Source organism: Notechis scutatus, chromosome 1 (assembly GCF_049901735.1).
Source record: "Notechis scutatus isolate UNSWTSFEM ecotype Mainland chromosome 1, rNotScu1.2, whole genome shotgun sequence".
NCBI lineage: Eukaryota > Metazoa > Chordata > Lepidosauria > Squamata > Elapidae > Notechis > Notechis scutatus.
Genome location: NC_142009.1, coordinates 175,414,918 through 175,430,482, shown reverse-complemented (window position 1 = coordinate 175,430,482; position 15,565 = coordinate 175,414,918). Strand labels below are relative to the sequence as shown.

The 15,565-nt window shown below is 45.2% G+C and overlaps 1 protein-coding gene across 1 annotated transcript in view; it reads right to left on the bottom strand.

Annotated features, from left to right (window-relative positions):
• Nucleotides 1–15,362, bottom strand: part of BOLL (boule RNA binding protein) — a 61,033-nt gene extending 45,671 nt beyond the window's left edge. The window contains exons 1-3 of the mRNA XM_026667944.2: nucleotides 15,342–15,362; nucleotides 5,581–5,724; nucleotides 3,946–4,037 (exon numbers count right to left, since the gene is read on the bottom strand). Coding sequence (XP_026523729.1) covers nucleotides 3,946–4,037; nucleotides 5,581–5,724; nucleotides 15,342–15,362 — 257 coding nt within the window. The remainder of the gene's footprint in view (nucleotides 1–3,945; nucleotides 4,038–5,580; nucleotides 5,725–15,341) is intronic.
• Nucleotides 15,363–15,565: the final 203 nt, after the last annotated feature.

Here is a 15,565-nt window from a genome sequence, read left to right as displayed (position 1 = left end):
GGATGCGACCATCCTTGTCTATTTAGTACAGTAATGGAAATAAAAATTTAGCACTCTTTACATAGCTGTTACTGGTGTTATTGTATCCTTCCTATGAAAAGGCTGTACAAAGAGGCAATTAAAAGGTATAGCTATTATATGGCTATTTGCAGCAACAATGAGCTATTAATTTATCTGTCTGAACATTGGAAAAGGATATGAGGTGATGTCTAAAAATAATGCCAAGATAAGCTAGCTTGGTGAATCAAATATATTTCTTTCTGTGATCAATTTTCTTCTCCAATGACTGAGTGTGGGAATCCTCTAGAATTTTGCAAAACAACAGTATTTTTCTATAAATATTTTAGAAATATTCAGATGTATGGAAGTGTGATCTGTAGTACTACTGATTATTCAAGATAATAGACCTATGGTAACTCATATGACAGGCAGTATATCTATTTTGGAATATAATACACTTCATTATCTTCAAACTGAATAATGAAGATTGAAGAGTAGATCTGTCAATATTTCTAGTAAACCCAGAAGATGATAGCCAACACTTTAAGAATAGATTAGGATGGAAAAAGAAGCTATAGCTAATGAAATTGCCAATATGGTAGTTTTTGGTGCAGTATGTATCAAACCATTTAAAGCTGGCAAACTAAGGAATCAACAGTCACTTGGATTTCTGGAATGTTTAATGACCATTTGCAGCTACAACTAAGATTTAAAAAGTAACTTTATAATCTACCCTTGAATCTACAGCCTTTGAGGGTGTGTAAAGCAAATAAAAGCTGAAGTAAAATAACAAGCACTGTTGAAGTTTCACTTAGTGACTACTTTGCTTAACAATCAAGTTGCTAGTCCCAACTGCAATCACCAAATGAGAACTGTCTAAATTGCTACTAATGTAACAGCATACACAGCCTGTGCCACAGCCTCTGTGGCACAGTGGTTAGAGTGCAGTGCTGCAAGCTACCTCTGCAGCCAGCTGCCTACAATTTGGCAGTTCAAATCCCACCAGGCTCAAGGTTGACTCAGCCTTCCATCCTTCTGAGGTCGGTAAAATGAGGAGCCAAATTGTTGGGGGCAATATGCTGACTCTGTAAAACCGCTTAGAGGGCTGTAAAGCACTATAAAGCAGTATATAAGTAAGTCTAAGTGCTATTGCTATACTGAAAACCAACTAAAGTCGTTTCCAGATCAACTTATTCTTAGTATAATGAAGACAGAATTATTCCAAGTCGCTCACATTTCCTCTCTCTCTCCCCGGATGGGTGTGGCTTGGTGGCCATGAGATTGGGTGGGTATGGCAAATCAAATACAAGTGACTGGCAAATCAAATACAAGTGGTCCTCGCTTAATGGCCGATTGCTTAGCTCTAATTTATGACTGACCTCCCCAGAGCTACTTGACCTGTTTTTGGAGTTTTGACAGCCATACACACACATATAGGCACAGACACAGACACTCACTCTTCCTTCTAACCCTGCTGAAGCAGGGGGTTGGACTAGAAGATGACCTCCGAGGTCCCTTGCAGGCCAGCCCTAGATTGCTGTGCTGTTTCAAAGAGTCTTCTGAAACCAGGGTTTGTGTCCTTCCTTTTTTTCTCCCTCCCTTTCTGTCTCTTCCTTCCATTCCCTTTGTCTTTCTCTTCTCTTCCTTTCTCTCTCCCTTTTTCTTTCTTTCCCTTTTCTTTCTTTTCTTTGTCTCTTCCTTCTCTCCTTTCTCTCTCCCTCCATATCCCATTCACTTTTTCCTCCCTCCTATTTCTCTTTCCCTCTCTTTCCCATCCCTCTCTTTCTTTCTGTCCCTTCCTTCCATCCCTTGTCTATTCCTTTTCTTCCTTTCTCTCTTTTTTTTCTTTCTTTTCCTTTTCTTTCTTGTCTCTTCCTTCTTTCTTTCTCTCCCCCATATCCCATTCACCTTCCCCTCCCCCTCTTTTTCTTTCTTTTCTTTCTTTTTCTTTCTTTCTTTCTTTTCTCTCTTTCCCTCTCTTCCCCCCTTTCTCTCCCTTCCACCCTTTCTTTGTCTATCCCCTTTCTTTTCCTTTCTCTCCCTTTTTCTTTCCCTTTTCTTTACTTTCTTGTCTGTTCCTTTTCTCTTTCTCTTTCCCTCTCTTTCTCTCTCTTCTCCCCTCTTTTCTCTCTCTCTCTCTCTCTTTTCTTCTCTCTCTATCCCTTCCCTAACCGATCTACTTATTTTCTACTTATAATCCTCCATGCTGCCTGCTCTCCCTTCACCAGTCACACGTGTCACCCCGTTTCCCCTTTCAGAGACTTCGGCCCTTAATCTCCCCATTTCCTCCCCCATGAACGCCACTTTCGTCGTCCCACAGCCATGACTTTACCTTCCTCCCGCAGCTGGCTGCCAAGGAAGGCAAGACAGAACTGAGCCATTGTTGTTGCTGGCGCCAGCCACAACAACAATGCAAGTAAGTCCAAGTGGAGCGGTGCAGCGGTCAATGGGCTGAGCCTGCATGGCCAGCGCCTAGAACGCAGTGGCGGTGGCGCATTGGAGAAGCGGAGCAAGCAAAGCCAGAAGTCAGTAATTTTCACTGCAAAAAGCCTCCAGACACCGTGTCTTTTTTTCAGTGCAGCTGGAGTCCAGCCGCACCAAAAAAACAACAACGTGGCGGCTATAGGCTTTTTTGACAAGAAACCTCCAGATGCTGTGTCTTTTTGCCACTTCTTTGCTGGCTGGAACCGAGCCGGGAGCAGCTGGAGGATTCTCCTGCCAGCAAAGAGGTGGTGGTTGCAGGCTTCTTGGCAAGACTCGGAAGGCAGCTCCTGCGCCCTGTCTGTCCCTTTCTGGTCCCTCCCTCCGTATCGAAGTACCTTAAAGGAACAGGCTGGGGCGGTTGCCTTCCGAGCAGCGGAGCGAAGTAAAAGGAGACAGAAAAGTTCACCCAAGTCTTCTCTTTCTCAGGCATACACAGAGCAATGCATCTCACAGTGCCACAGGGTGTGCACGTGTGGTCAGGACCTTCTGTGAGGAGATGGCACATGGGCTACTGGCTCAGTTCCAGCTGGCAAAGCAGCAGCAGCTGGGACTCGTCACCCTGTTCTTCGCATCGGGGTGCACCTCATTGCCTGCTGCGCCAGACTGGAGGTGCGGGCTGGCGGGGAGCCCAGCAGCTCTCAGCCGTGGCTTGCCTTCCCTGATGCTATGCTGCCTGGGCAATGCGGGCCTGAGCGGCATAGCAAGGTGCTCCCTGGTCGCCCCCCCACACCCCTCCTAGCAAGCAAGGCCCAGCAGCTGCATAGAATCCAGGTGGGACCCAAGTGGCGACGTGTCAGCCCTGGCAAGCTTGCTAAGATGCAAGCACTGAGGGTGGTAGCGGTGGCGGCCTAGCCGGCCCGGGAGTCAAGACTCAGCTGGGACTTGTGATGGTGGTGGGGACAAGGTTGAGGGTGTCGGCATCGACATGGCGGTGGTGACCTAGGCCGGCCCAGGAGTTGAGACTCGGCTGAGGCTGGCGGCAACAGTGGCACGTAAGCGACCAGGACTTGCAGAGGCTCATTCACCTAGGGAGATCAGATGGTGGAAGGCTGGCTGGTTGGTGCTGCTGCTGGAAGCAATGGCGGCGGGCAGGAAAATGTGGGAAGCGATGTAGTGCACATGTGCTATAAGAAGTGACTGGGTGGGGCAGGTTGGAAGAGAATGCCGTCAGTAATTGTCACACTTGTGCGCGAAGTTGTGCATGCACAATAAGGACTGATTGGGCAGGGAATGGAGGAGCAGGCAGTGAGGGGCCAGTTTTACCAGTTCTCCAAACTACCGGGAATCATAACAACCGGTTCTACCGAACTGGTGCGAACCGGTAGAATCTCACCTATCCCAGATACTTTGCTTACAGAATTACAGACCTAAAGGACTTTTATACCATGCTCTTAATTTTTGGAAGACTATATACAGCCTCTAAGCAGTATATTAATTTAATAAATGTTTTGGTTTACTAACCCTTTTGATACTCCAGCTCTGTCATTTACTATTTTTACTTCTTTTACACAGCCGTATTGGGAAAAAAATTTCCTCAGGTCATACTCATTAGTCTATTAAAATAAATAAAGGGAGGAGAGAGAGAGAGAGAGAGAGAGAGAGAGAGATTAAGACTGTATCTTATAATACTAGTAAATTTAGTTAAAATACAATTATCACTTAATATTGACATTCTTTTAATAATGGGCATATTTGCTCAATCAAAACTAATTTCAATCTATCCATTTATCTATCCAATTTGAAAGTTACATTACTTTCCAATAACACTCTTCAGCAATTTGTACAATAAGGATACCTGCAGTCTTTTCTAAAGTGGGCTAATTCTTCTAGACTTACCCATATTGTATTTCCACTTTCATCTCCTATGGTATTCTGATTTTTTTTTTTAAAGGGAAATAATAGAAAATTTCTTTGGATATGTTGGCATGCCTGATAATGAATGGTTTTCAAGACCATTTTCCAGAAAAGTTACTCTGCAAAGATACACAAAGAAGTGTTATTGCAGGAAATAAAATGGGAAGGATTGGACTTTTTTTAAAAAAGTGAATCACCTTGGAAGTGTGTTTTGTTAAAACAAAGTGCTGAACAGGATATAATGAATAGCAATAGCACTTAGACTTACATACTGCTTCATAGTAATCTACAGCCCTCTCTAAGCAGTTTGCAATCAGCATATTGCCCATAATAATCTGTGTCCTCATTTTACCAACCTTGAAAGGATGGAAGGCTGAGTCAACCTCAAGCCAGTGAGAATCAAAGAGCTGGCAGTCAGCAGAATTAGCCTGCAATACTGCATTCTAACCACTGTGCCACAATGGCTTTCTATATAAATTGAATAATATATTTAACAGTCAATATTTCGTTAGAGTAGCACTTTTAACTTTTTAATGTGGGTGCATATTTATATATTTTACTAAGCTATGATGAAAAGGAATATATTTTCAAGTATGTATATTTCCTGTTGTGTCTAAGAATATAGATATTTTTGCTTTTGCTCTTGGTTTATTGCAACACTGGCCTTTGAATGGATTGGGAGTGGCTAGTCTACACTTCTCTCAACATACACCTTCTCATTCATAATTGTTTATAGGGGAAAAATGCACTTTTCTATACTCAATAGAAGGTCCCATGATGATTGTGAGAGGACGTTACCTGAATATTTTCAAGGATGCTACTTAGATATTTTCAAACTCAAGAAGAATAATTTGAAAAACTAAAAAGTGAAATACCTTTGTGCAAATTTGTGGGTCAATGAAATAATTAAAAAAACAGTACAATAAAAGGTGGTGGTCAGAGCACACAGCTAAGCTAGGATGATTCCCTACCCTCTATCTCCACAAAGATACTAGTAAATTTGTTCTGGAAAATCCCATTGAAATAGATCAGAGTGGGAGACTGGAATCTACTGTAATGACGTCATTTTATTAGACGACAACAACAACAACAAAGGGATGAGATGGGGAGAAGTAACACTTATTTTCTATATCTATCTACCAGACGATAAAATCATAAGAATAAATTCTTAAATATATGTAATAATATAAAAACAATTATATTGCAATAAAAGTTGGACTGTTATTCAGTCATCCAAATTACCTTAAAATCAATTCCTCCAACAAAGATGCGATTAGGAATAACTGTTCCAAACCTTGGGGCACTGGTGGTGTTATTTAAAGGCACCGGCGACACAGTCTTAGGAGATGGAGACAAAGAATCAGTTTGCATCTGATTTGCAGTTTGCTGTTTAAAAGAACATATTCTTGTTAAATATATTTTCAGTCTAATGTATTATGAATTTTCAAAAATTAAAATGAGAAAAAGGACAAGCAATAGTTACAATCATTTCTAGGGAATGGAAGCATTTTTACTTTAATCCAGAAGTAATTTTAATGCCACAATATCAAATGTTTCTCTACCTTGTATTATGTTTTCATATACAGGTAGTCCTTCACTTACAAATGTAATGGAACCTGCCCATTCCATTTGTAATGAGATCACTCCCTGCTTTTGCCCATGCATTTGCTAATCCGATGCATGACTCGTTAAGCACATGAGGTATCCTGGGGTGGAGAACACCATAGGTGGACCTAGTGATGGAACAGGTCACTGATTCAGACCACCCAAGACCTCCCCCGAGCCACAGATATCTCAATTTCCCTCCCCTGTAGTCCTCACAATTGCTCCTCCCCCATCCTGCCACACTGGGTCACTTAACTTATGAAGATATGCGTCCACTCTAGCCTCTGTTTCTTTGCCTGTTCCCTCTCCTTTCTTGTCAGCAAAGGGCTTGAAGAAGCCTTTGGCTACAAAAAAGGAGGCCCAGAGGACTACATGTACCCTTCTGGGCCTCCTTTCTTGCCGCTGAACCATTTGAGCTTGTTTTTAGCTATGAAAAAGGAGGCCTGGGGGCCCACATGCACCCTTTTGAGCCTCCTTTTTCGTCACCAAACTGCTTGAGTCGGCCTGCCGTGATAAAAAAGGAGGCCTGGAGCACTGCGTGCGCCTTTCTGGGCCTTTCTCACCACGGAAGCACTTGAGGTGTCCTTTAGCGACAAGAAAGCCCTGAGGGACACACGTTCCTCCGGGCCTTTCTTGGTGGCAAAAGGCTTGAGGATTGTGTTCCTGTTTACAAAAAGCCTTTGCTGGTAGGAACAGAGCTTCAGAGAAAAGCACCCGCTCCTCCCAAGCTCTGCTGGTGCCAACAAAGGCTTTTTGCAAATGGCTGCCAAAGCTTACAAGAACGCAATCTTCCTGCAGGTGTCGGCAAGAAAACAGCAAACAGAGGGAAGGCCTGAAGGACCAAAGCCTTCCTCCGTTTGCAAACGTCCAGGCCTCAATTCGCAGAGAAATGTGCAAGATCGCACAAGATCAGTAGCAGAGATGGTATTCATCAGGTTCTGACCAGTTCTGGAGAACCGGTAGCAGAAATTTTGAGTAATTCAGAGAACCGGCAAATACCACCTCTAACTGGAGATTTTATAGTATCCGTCCCCTGCCATGCCCACCAAACCAGTAGTAAAAAAATTTGAATCCCACCACTGATCAGTAGCCCAAGATCTTGCACTACTGATCTCACATGATGTCGTGGTATGTTAGGCCTGTTCTCTGCAAATGCACCAAAAGCCTGAAGCAATGAAGCAGGCAAAGAAACTGGGATAGAGAGATTTTTGCAAGGTAAGTGGTAAAGTGCCTGTGAAGACCCAGTGGGGGAAATGGGGGGGGGGGGAATGTTGCAGAGCCTCAAGTGTATTAAATATTGTCTTAACAGTTTTTCTTTTTAAAAAAAATGTATCAACATTATCCCTGCTTTATTAAATTAAATAGGATATTTGTATCCTCTTTTCTTAGAACAGTTCATCTGTACAATGAAACCTACATTTAACCTAAAAAATAAAACACTAATTTAAAATAAAAATTTGAATTCCACATAATTAAACTGTACATTAAAAACATTTTTCATTTAGCTTTTAAAAAAAGATCCCATTACTTAGGCTATACATTTCAAATTATGTGTTTTGAAGTATTTCCACTGCATAAAAATGAAGCTATATTAAATCAGATATCAGATCAATAGTTAATATTGTGTGTGTGTGTGTGTGTGTGTGTGTGTGTATATATTTCTTAAGTTTTCGCGGGTACTTACATGTATGGCATTCAGCTTTGTTCGGGTATTTTCCCACGTCATTGTAGTTGTGCTTATATTATACATATATACATATATATATATATACACACACATATACATATACGTATACATATGTATACATACATGCATATACATACACACACACATATACATACATATACACTGCTCAAAAAAATAAAGGGAACACTTAAAGAACACATTGTAACTCCAAGTCAATTACACTTCTGTGAAATCAAACTGTCCACTTAGGTAGCAACACTGATTGACAATCAATTTCACATGCTGTTGTCCAAATGGAATAGACAACAGGTGGAAAGCATAGGCAGTTAGCAAGACTTCCCCAATAAAGGAGTGGTTCTTCAGGTGGTGACCACAGACCACTTCTCAGTTCCTATGCTATCTGGGCCGATGGTTTGGTCACTTTTGAATGCTGGCGGTGCTTTCACTCTAGTGGTAGCAATGAGACGGAGTCTACAACCCACACAAGTGGCTCAGATAGTGCAGCTCATCCAGGATGGCACATCAATGCAAGCTGTGGCAAGGTTTGCTGTGTCTGTCAGCGTAGTGTCCAGAGCATGGAGGCGCTACCAAGAGACAGGCCAGTACATCAGGAGACATGGAGGAGGCCGTAGGAGGGCAACAACCCAGCATCAGGAACGCTACCTCCGCCTTTGTGCAAGGAGGGACAAGAGGAGCACTGCCAAAGGCCTGCAAAATGACCTCCAGCGGGCCACAAATATGCATGTGGCTGCTCAAATGGTCAGAAACAGACTCCATGAGGATGGTATGAGGGCCCGACGTCCACAGGTGGGGGTTGTGCTTACAACCCAGCACCGTGCAGTACGTTTGGCATTTGCCAGAGAACATCAAGATTGGCAAATTCGCCACTGGCGCCTGTGCTCTTCACAGATGAAAGCAAGTTCACACTGAGCACATGTGACAGACGTGACAGGGTCTGGAGATGCTGTGGAAAACGTTCTGCTGCCTGCAACATACTCCAGCATGACCGGTTTGATCAGTAATGGTGTGGGGTGGCATTTCTTTAGGGGGCCGCACAGCCCTCCATGTGCTCGCCAGAGGTAGTCTGACTGCCATTAGGTACCGAGATGAGATCCTCAGACCCCTTATGAGACCATATGCTGGTGCGGTTGGCCCTGGGTTCCTCCTAATGCAAGACAATGCTAGACCTCATGTGGCTGGAGTGTGTCAGCAGTTCCTGCAAGATGAAGGCATTGATGTTATGGATGTTCCCCAGACCTGAATCCAATTGAGCACATCTGGGACGTCATGTCTCACTCCATCCACTGCCACGTTGCACCACAGACTGTCCAGGAGTTAGGGGATGCTTTAGTCCAGGTGTGGGAGGAGATCCCTCAGGAGACTATCCGCCACCTCATCAGGAGCATGCCCAGGTGTTGTAGGGAGGTCATACAGGCACATGGAGGCCACACACACTACTGAGCCTCATTTTGACTTGTTTTAAGGACATTATATCAAAGTTGGATCAGCCTGTGGTGTTTTTTTCCACTTTAATTTTGAGTGTAACTCCAAATCCAGACCTCCATGGGTTGCTAAATTTGATTTCCATTGACGTTTTGATGAAGTCTCATTCATCATCTTCAGGCTTGTATCTTCGGCTTTGAAGAAGCACAAAGCCGAAGACACAAGCCTGAAGATGATGAATGAGATTTCATCGAAACGTCGCCTAGATACTTCCAATTTTACGCGGGAGAAAACCCGAATAACCAAAGATCCACATACAAATATGTATATATGTATGTTGTGACTGGAAGGGTTGAACCTGCTGTGAGTTTTGAATCTGATGCAGCTGAAGACGGAGGGTTTGAGCCTGCTGTGAGTGTGGAGTCTGATGTGTCAGAGGACACAGATGTGGGCCAGGAGGATGAGAGAGTGTCGGAGACACGGTCGTCTCCAGAACCTTCCATTTCATTCATACCTCAGGTGTCAGCAGCTGATCCACAGAATGAGCCAGAGGCTTCGAGTGATAATGAGACTGACGGATGTTGGCTTGATGCTAGGACTAGAAGAAGATTGAAACGTCAATCACAATCTGAAAGGAGACGTCAAGCCAGAGATTAATTAGAGAGACTGACACGCCCCTCCAGGGGATTTAAGGAGGCGTGCTGGCCCTTAATCCTTGTCTGAAGCAAAGTGTATTTTGGGATTCGGAGAATACATTTGACTCTCTCGGCTGCAGCATCGTGATTTATGGTCAGTTCGGACTTGCAAGACAGATTCCAGGAAGACTGCCAAGGACTGTGTAAACAGAAACTGTTAACTCTGCCTTGTCTGTGTTTGTCTGTTTGAGCATTTGAACTTTGGGACTTTGGATTCTCACCTGTGGATACAGGTGAGACAGAACATTTTTGCTTCAGACCCTTACTCCATCTTATAACCAAGATGGACCAAACACAACTAAAGAAACTGGTAGAGCAGCAGCAGCAACAAATAGACCAACTTTTACAGAATATCCAGGTCCTACAACATCAGGTAACTCAGCTGGTTAATCATGTTACGCAGTTGCAGGCTTCTGTTGCTCCCCCAGCTCCTCCCATTAGGAAAAGCCCGGTATCTGTGCAGGATAAATTCTCGGGACAGACTGATATGTTCCCGGCATTTATGGAACAGTGCCAACTATTCATGTCCTTACGGCTTGAAGATTTTCCTAATGACCGGGCTAAGGTGGGGTTTATTATTAGCCTCTTGTCAGGACCGGCTGCTAGATAGGCTACTCCTCTGCTGGCACAAGATAGCCCTTTATTAAATGACTACCAGGGTTTCCAGCAACAATTACGTGTCATGTATGAAAATCCTATAAAGAGTCAAACTGTGGCCAGACGTTTGAGGGACATTCGTCAGGGGAAACATCCTTTGCAAGAATATATTGCAGAGTTTCGTCTGCTCTGCATGGACTCTACTTGGAATGAGTCAGCCCACATGGATGCGTTTCAGGAGGGCTTGGCAGACGAAATTCAAGATGAGTTGGTGCATGCGGAGCGGGCTCTAACCCTGGATGCGCTAGTGGTACAATGTTTGCACATTGACACCCGGCTACAACAGCGCAAGACCAAACGCTCAGTTATGGAACCGCCCTCCCACTCATGGCCGCAACCTCCAGTACAATCCGCCCCCTCGGTATCCCATAATACCAGGACCAGGACCGAGGAGCCGATGGAGTTGGGTGCACTCCGCCCTCGGCTGACGGCGCAAGAACGCTCGCGAAGGTTCCAGGGGGGCTTGTGCCTTTATTGTGGGGGGCCGGGACATTTTTCCAGTTCTTGTAAACGGAAGGGAACATGAAGACCGGTGCCAGAATCCAATCCTGGGCCGTTGGGAAACAGGGTAGGCCCGACCGCGGGGAAACTCTAGGTCGGGCATGTAACACACCACCACCCCAAGTAGCTGAGGTGAACTCTGGTCCTCCCCGGCATTTACTTTTGGACACGCAGGTTTTCCTACAGTCCCGGAAGGAGGGGATTCCTGCGGTTGCGTTGGTGGACTCGGGGGCTACTACTAGTTTTATGGACCGGGCCTTTGCAACCCACTTTGATGTCCCATTGGTTGCCATGGAACCACCCATCAGGGTGGAAACCATTGATGGGCGTGAGCTTCAGTCTGGGCCCATTTGTTTTGCCACCCAGCCGTTGCGTCTGGTTATAGGGGACCACAAGGAGGCGATTAGCTTTTATATCATCTCGGACCTCCATCTCCCCTTGGTTCTTGGCATGGCCTGGCTACGGTTGCACAATCCTCTGGTGGCTTGGGCGCAGAACGCCATTTTGTTCCCAAGTCTCCAGTGCGTGGATCATCTGAGACATACCTGCGCTAGTCAGGACATCGCCGCTCCCGCTGTTTCCATACCACCGGAGTTATCGGACTTCTCCGATGTTTTCAGCGAGAAGGAGGCAGATCAGTTACCACCGCATCGCGCCTATGACTGTCCCGTGGATCTTCTACCTGATGCCCCACTGCCCAAGGGTCATCTTTATTCCATGTCTGAGCCCGAATTGGCTGCTCTTCGAGATTTTTTGGATAAGAACTTGGCCCGGGGATTTATTAGATCATCTCCTGTTTCTGCTCCCGTCCTTTTTGTGAAAAAGAAGACGGGGGAGTTGCACTTATGCTGCGACTACCACAGGTTAAACGCCATCACAGTGAGAAATAGTTATCCCTTGCCGCTCATTCCAGAATTGATGGAGCGGTTGCGGGAGGCCACTCTTTTTACCAAGCTCGATCTTCGAGGGGCCTACAACCTGGTGCGGATGCGCAAGGGGGACGAGTGGAAGGCGGCGTTTGGCACCCGATACGGACATTTTGAATACACCGTAATGCTGTTTGGGTTGACCAACGCCCCCGCGGTTTTTCCAGCATTTAATGAATGACATTTTACGGGACATGCTTGATCGGTTCGTGGTAGTGTACCTGGATGACATTTTGATCTATACTCAGTCCAGGGATAGTCATCTTCGTCAAATCCGTCAGGTATTACAATGTCTTCGGGAGCATAAACTCTATGCGAAGCTGGAGAAATGCCTCTTTTTCCAGACTTCCATAGAGTTCTTGGGGCATATCATCTCTCCCGAGGGCATTACCATGGACCCGAGGAAAGTTGAGGCCTTGTGTAGTTGGGAACCCCCTTGTCGAGTAAAGGACGTGCAACGTCTCTTGGGGTTCACTAATTACTACAGGACCTTCATCCCGGACTTTGCCAAGCTGACAGATCCCATCACCCAGCTCCTTCGCAAGAAGGTCCCGTTCCAGTGGGGGGGCCCGCAGCAACAGGCTTTTGAGGCTCTAAAGAAAGCCTTCGTTGCTGAACCTACATTGAGGTATCCTGATCCGAATTGTCCACTTGTGGTCGAGACAGATGCCTCTAATGTAGCTATTGGGGCGGTGTTGTTACAAGCCCCAATGGATGGCACACCTCTTTTTCCATGCACATATTATTCAAGGAAGCTCACAACTTCTGAGCGCAATTATACTATTTGGGAGAAGGAGTTGCTGGCCATCAAGTCTGCGTTTGAGACCTGGCGACATCATCTAGAGGGGGCTCGGCACAAGGTGGAGGTTCGGACAGATCACCGTAATCTGGAACATCTGTCCACTGCTAAAAAGTTGAACCAACGACAGATCCGGTGGTCGTTGTTCTTCACTAGGTTCAACTTTTCAGTCACATACGTTCCCAGTGGACAAAATCGGAGAGCGGACGCCCTGTCTCATAAACCCGAGTACATTGGTCCCGAGGACCCTCTTCCTCCACGTATGGTGCTGCCCTCGGAATCTTTGGCCGTTATTCAGGATTTAAGGGCCCGAGTAAGAGAGGCGCAACACTTAGACGCTTAGTTCCAGCAAAGAATGGGAGAAATTGAACCTGACTCCCCATGGACTCTAGAGGAGGGCTTGCTACGACATCGAGGACTATTGTACGTACCCACCAGGACACTTAGAGCCCTCATCATGACTCAATGTCATGACAATCCTGCTGCTGGCCACTTTGGCTTCTTTAAAACTCTTCACCTGGTCACACGGACTTTTTGGTGGCCTCGAGTCCGTCATGACGTCTTTTCTTACGTTGCCTCTTGTATTACATGTCGACAAGCGAAGGCTGCGTCAGGTGCACCTCCTGGACTTCTTCAACCACTTCCAACTCCGAACCGACCCTGGGGGGCGATCTCTATGGACTTTTTAACTTGCCCTCGTCGTCAGGTTATACGACGGTACTTGTGGTGGTTGACATGCTCACCAAGATGGCCCATTTCATCCCATGTTGAAGATTACCATCGGCTCGTGTTACTGCCCGGCTTTTCATACAACACGTATTCCGTTTACATGGCTTACCGGACAGAATTGTTTCAGATCACGGTGTTCAGTTCACCACTCAATTCTGGAAAAGCCTAATGAATGCACTACGGGTACAAGTATGTTTAGCGTCGGCGCACCATCCAGAAACCGATGGCGGAACTGAGAAAGTAATTGGCATTCTCGCCCAATACCTCAGATGTTTTGTCAATCAACGGCAAAACGACTGGGTGACCTATCTTCCATTGGCAGAGTTTGCTTTTAACAATTCTCGGCACACCTCCTCACATGACGCCCTTTTACGCAAATGTGGGTTACCATCCGAGGTTTTTCCCCTGTCGATCGCAGATTCTCCAGTTCCAGAGGCACGAGACTTTTTGTCTGAATTACATGCCGTGCATCAATTAATTTCCAGACAATTGGAACGAGCAAAAGCAGACTATAAACGTTTCGCGGATCGTTTACGTCGGGCAACGTCTCCGTTGGCTGTGGGTGACAAGGTGTGGTTGTCCACGAAGCATCTTCGGGTTGATCGTCTGATTAGGAAGTTGGATCATCGCTTTATTGGTCCCTTCCCTATTGAGGCGGTTATTAATCCTGTGGCTTATCGGCTCACCCTACCGCGCTCCATGCGCATTCACCCTGTTTTTCACCGCTCCCTTTTGATACCTGACACCCCATCCTGTACTCTCCGTTCTCCAGATGATACAGGTTCTCCATCTGGGCCCAGCACTGATCCTGTTGCGGATACCACAGTGGTCGGCATTTACGATTCACGATGGCTGAAGGGACGATTTCAGTACTTCGTAGGGATGCTGGAAAACGAAACAGAGATTCGTTCCTGGCAGGATGTGTCCAAGGTGCATGCCCCGGACCTTATTCGGATATATCATGCACAATTCCCCTCGAAACCACATCCTGATCATCAGACTTGGGGGAAGGACCCTGCGGTGAGGGATAGTGTTGTGACTGGAAGGGTTGAACCTGCTGTGAGTTTTGAATCTGATGCATCTGAAGACGGAGGGTTTGAGCCTGCTGTGAGTGTGGAGTCTGATGTGTCAGAGGACACAGATGTGGGCCAGGAGGATGAGAGAGTGTCGGAGACACGGTGGTCAGCAGTTGATCCACAGAATGAGCCAGAGGCTTCGAGTGATAACGAGGCTGACGGATGTTGGCTTGATGCTAGGACTAGAAGAAGATTGAAACGTCAATCACAATCTGAAAGGAGACGTCAAGCCAGAGATTAATTAGAGAGACTGACACGCCCCTCCAGGGGATTTAAGGAGGTGTGCTGGCCCTTAATCCTTGTCTGAAGCAAAGTGTATTTTGGGATTCCGAGAATATGTTTGACTCTCTCGGCTGCAGCGTCATGATTTATGGTCAGTTTGGACTTGCAAGACAGATTCCAGGAAGACTGCCAAGGACTGTGTAAACAGAAACTGTTAACTCTGCCTTGTCTGTGTTTGTCTGTTTGAGCATTTGAACTTTGGGACTTTGGATTCTCACCTGTGGATACAGGTGAGACAGAACATACATACATACATACATACATACATACATATATATATTTATATATATATATTACTTTAAAGAAAACCTATGTTTTAGTATATATTGCCACTCATAAAAATAAAGCAGTTAAATCCAGTTAGTTCGTTCATTTTCCCCCCTCTAAAGGTTGTTTTAATACTTTAGTAAATTCAAGGCTAACACCAGGCCATTTTTAGCTTTATTAGATTCAAATATTGTTATATTTGGTATTAATAATTTACTAAGAAACATGATGACAGATTTTCAGCTATTATTCAGCAAAGAACTAATATAGAATATTTTTGCATTGACTTATAGTCTCATATGTACTCCTTTCCTCTCATCTCCTTCTGTCTCAAACTGCTCTACTTTGAAAGCACATATTGATAGTATCAGTCACAAAAATACCAAAAATCCATTAATGAAATTATTTATCTCAGGGTTCCTAATTGTTAAAGTGTCAATTTATTTTCCAGAAAAATACCATTGTTCTGAATATCTGAATGTTCTAGTCTAGTGTATGTAAACCATGTACAGGAAGTCTTAGCATAGCATAAGGTGCTATGAGCAACAGAACCACAACAA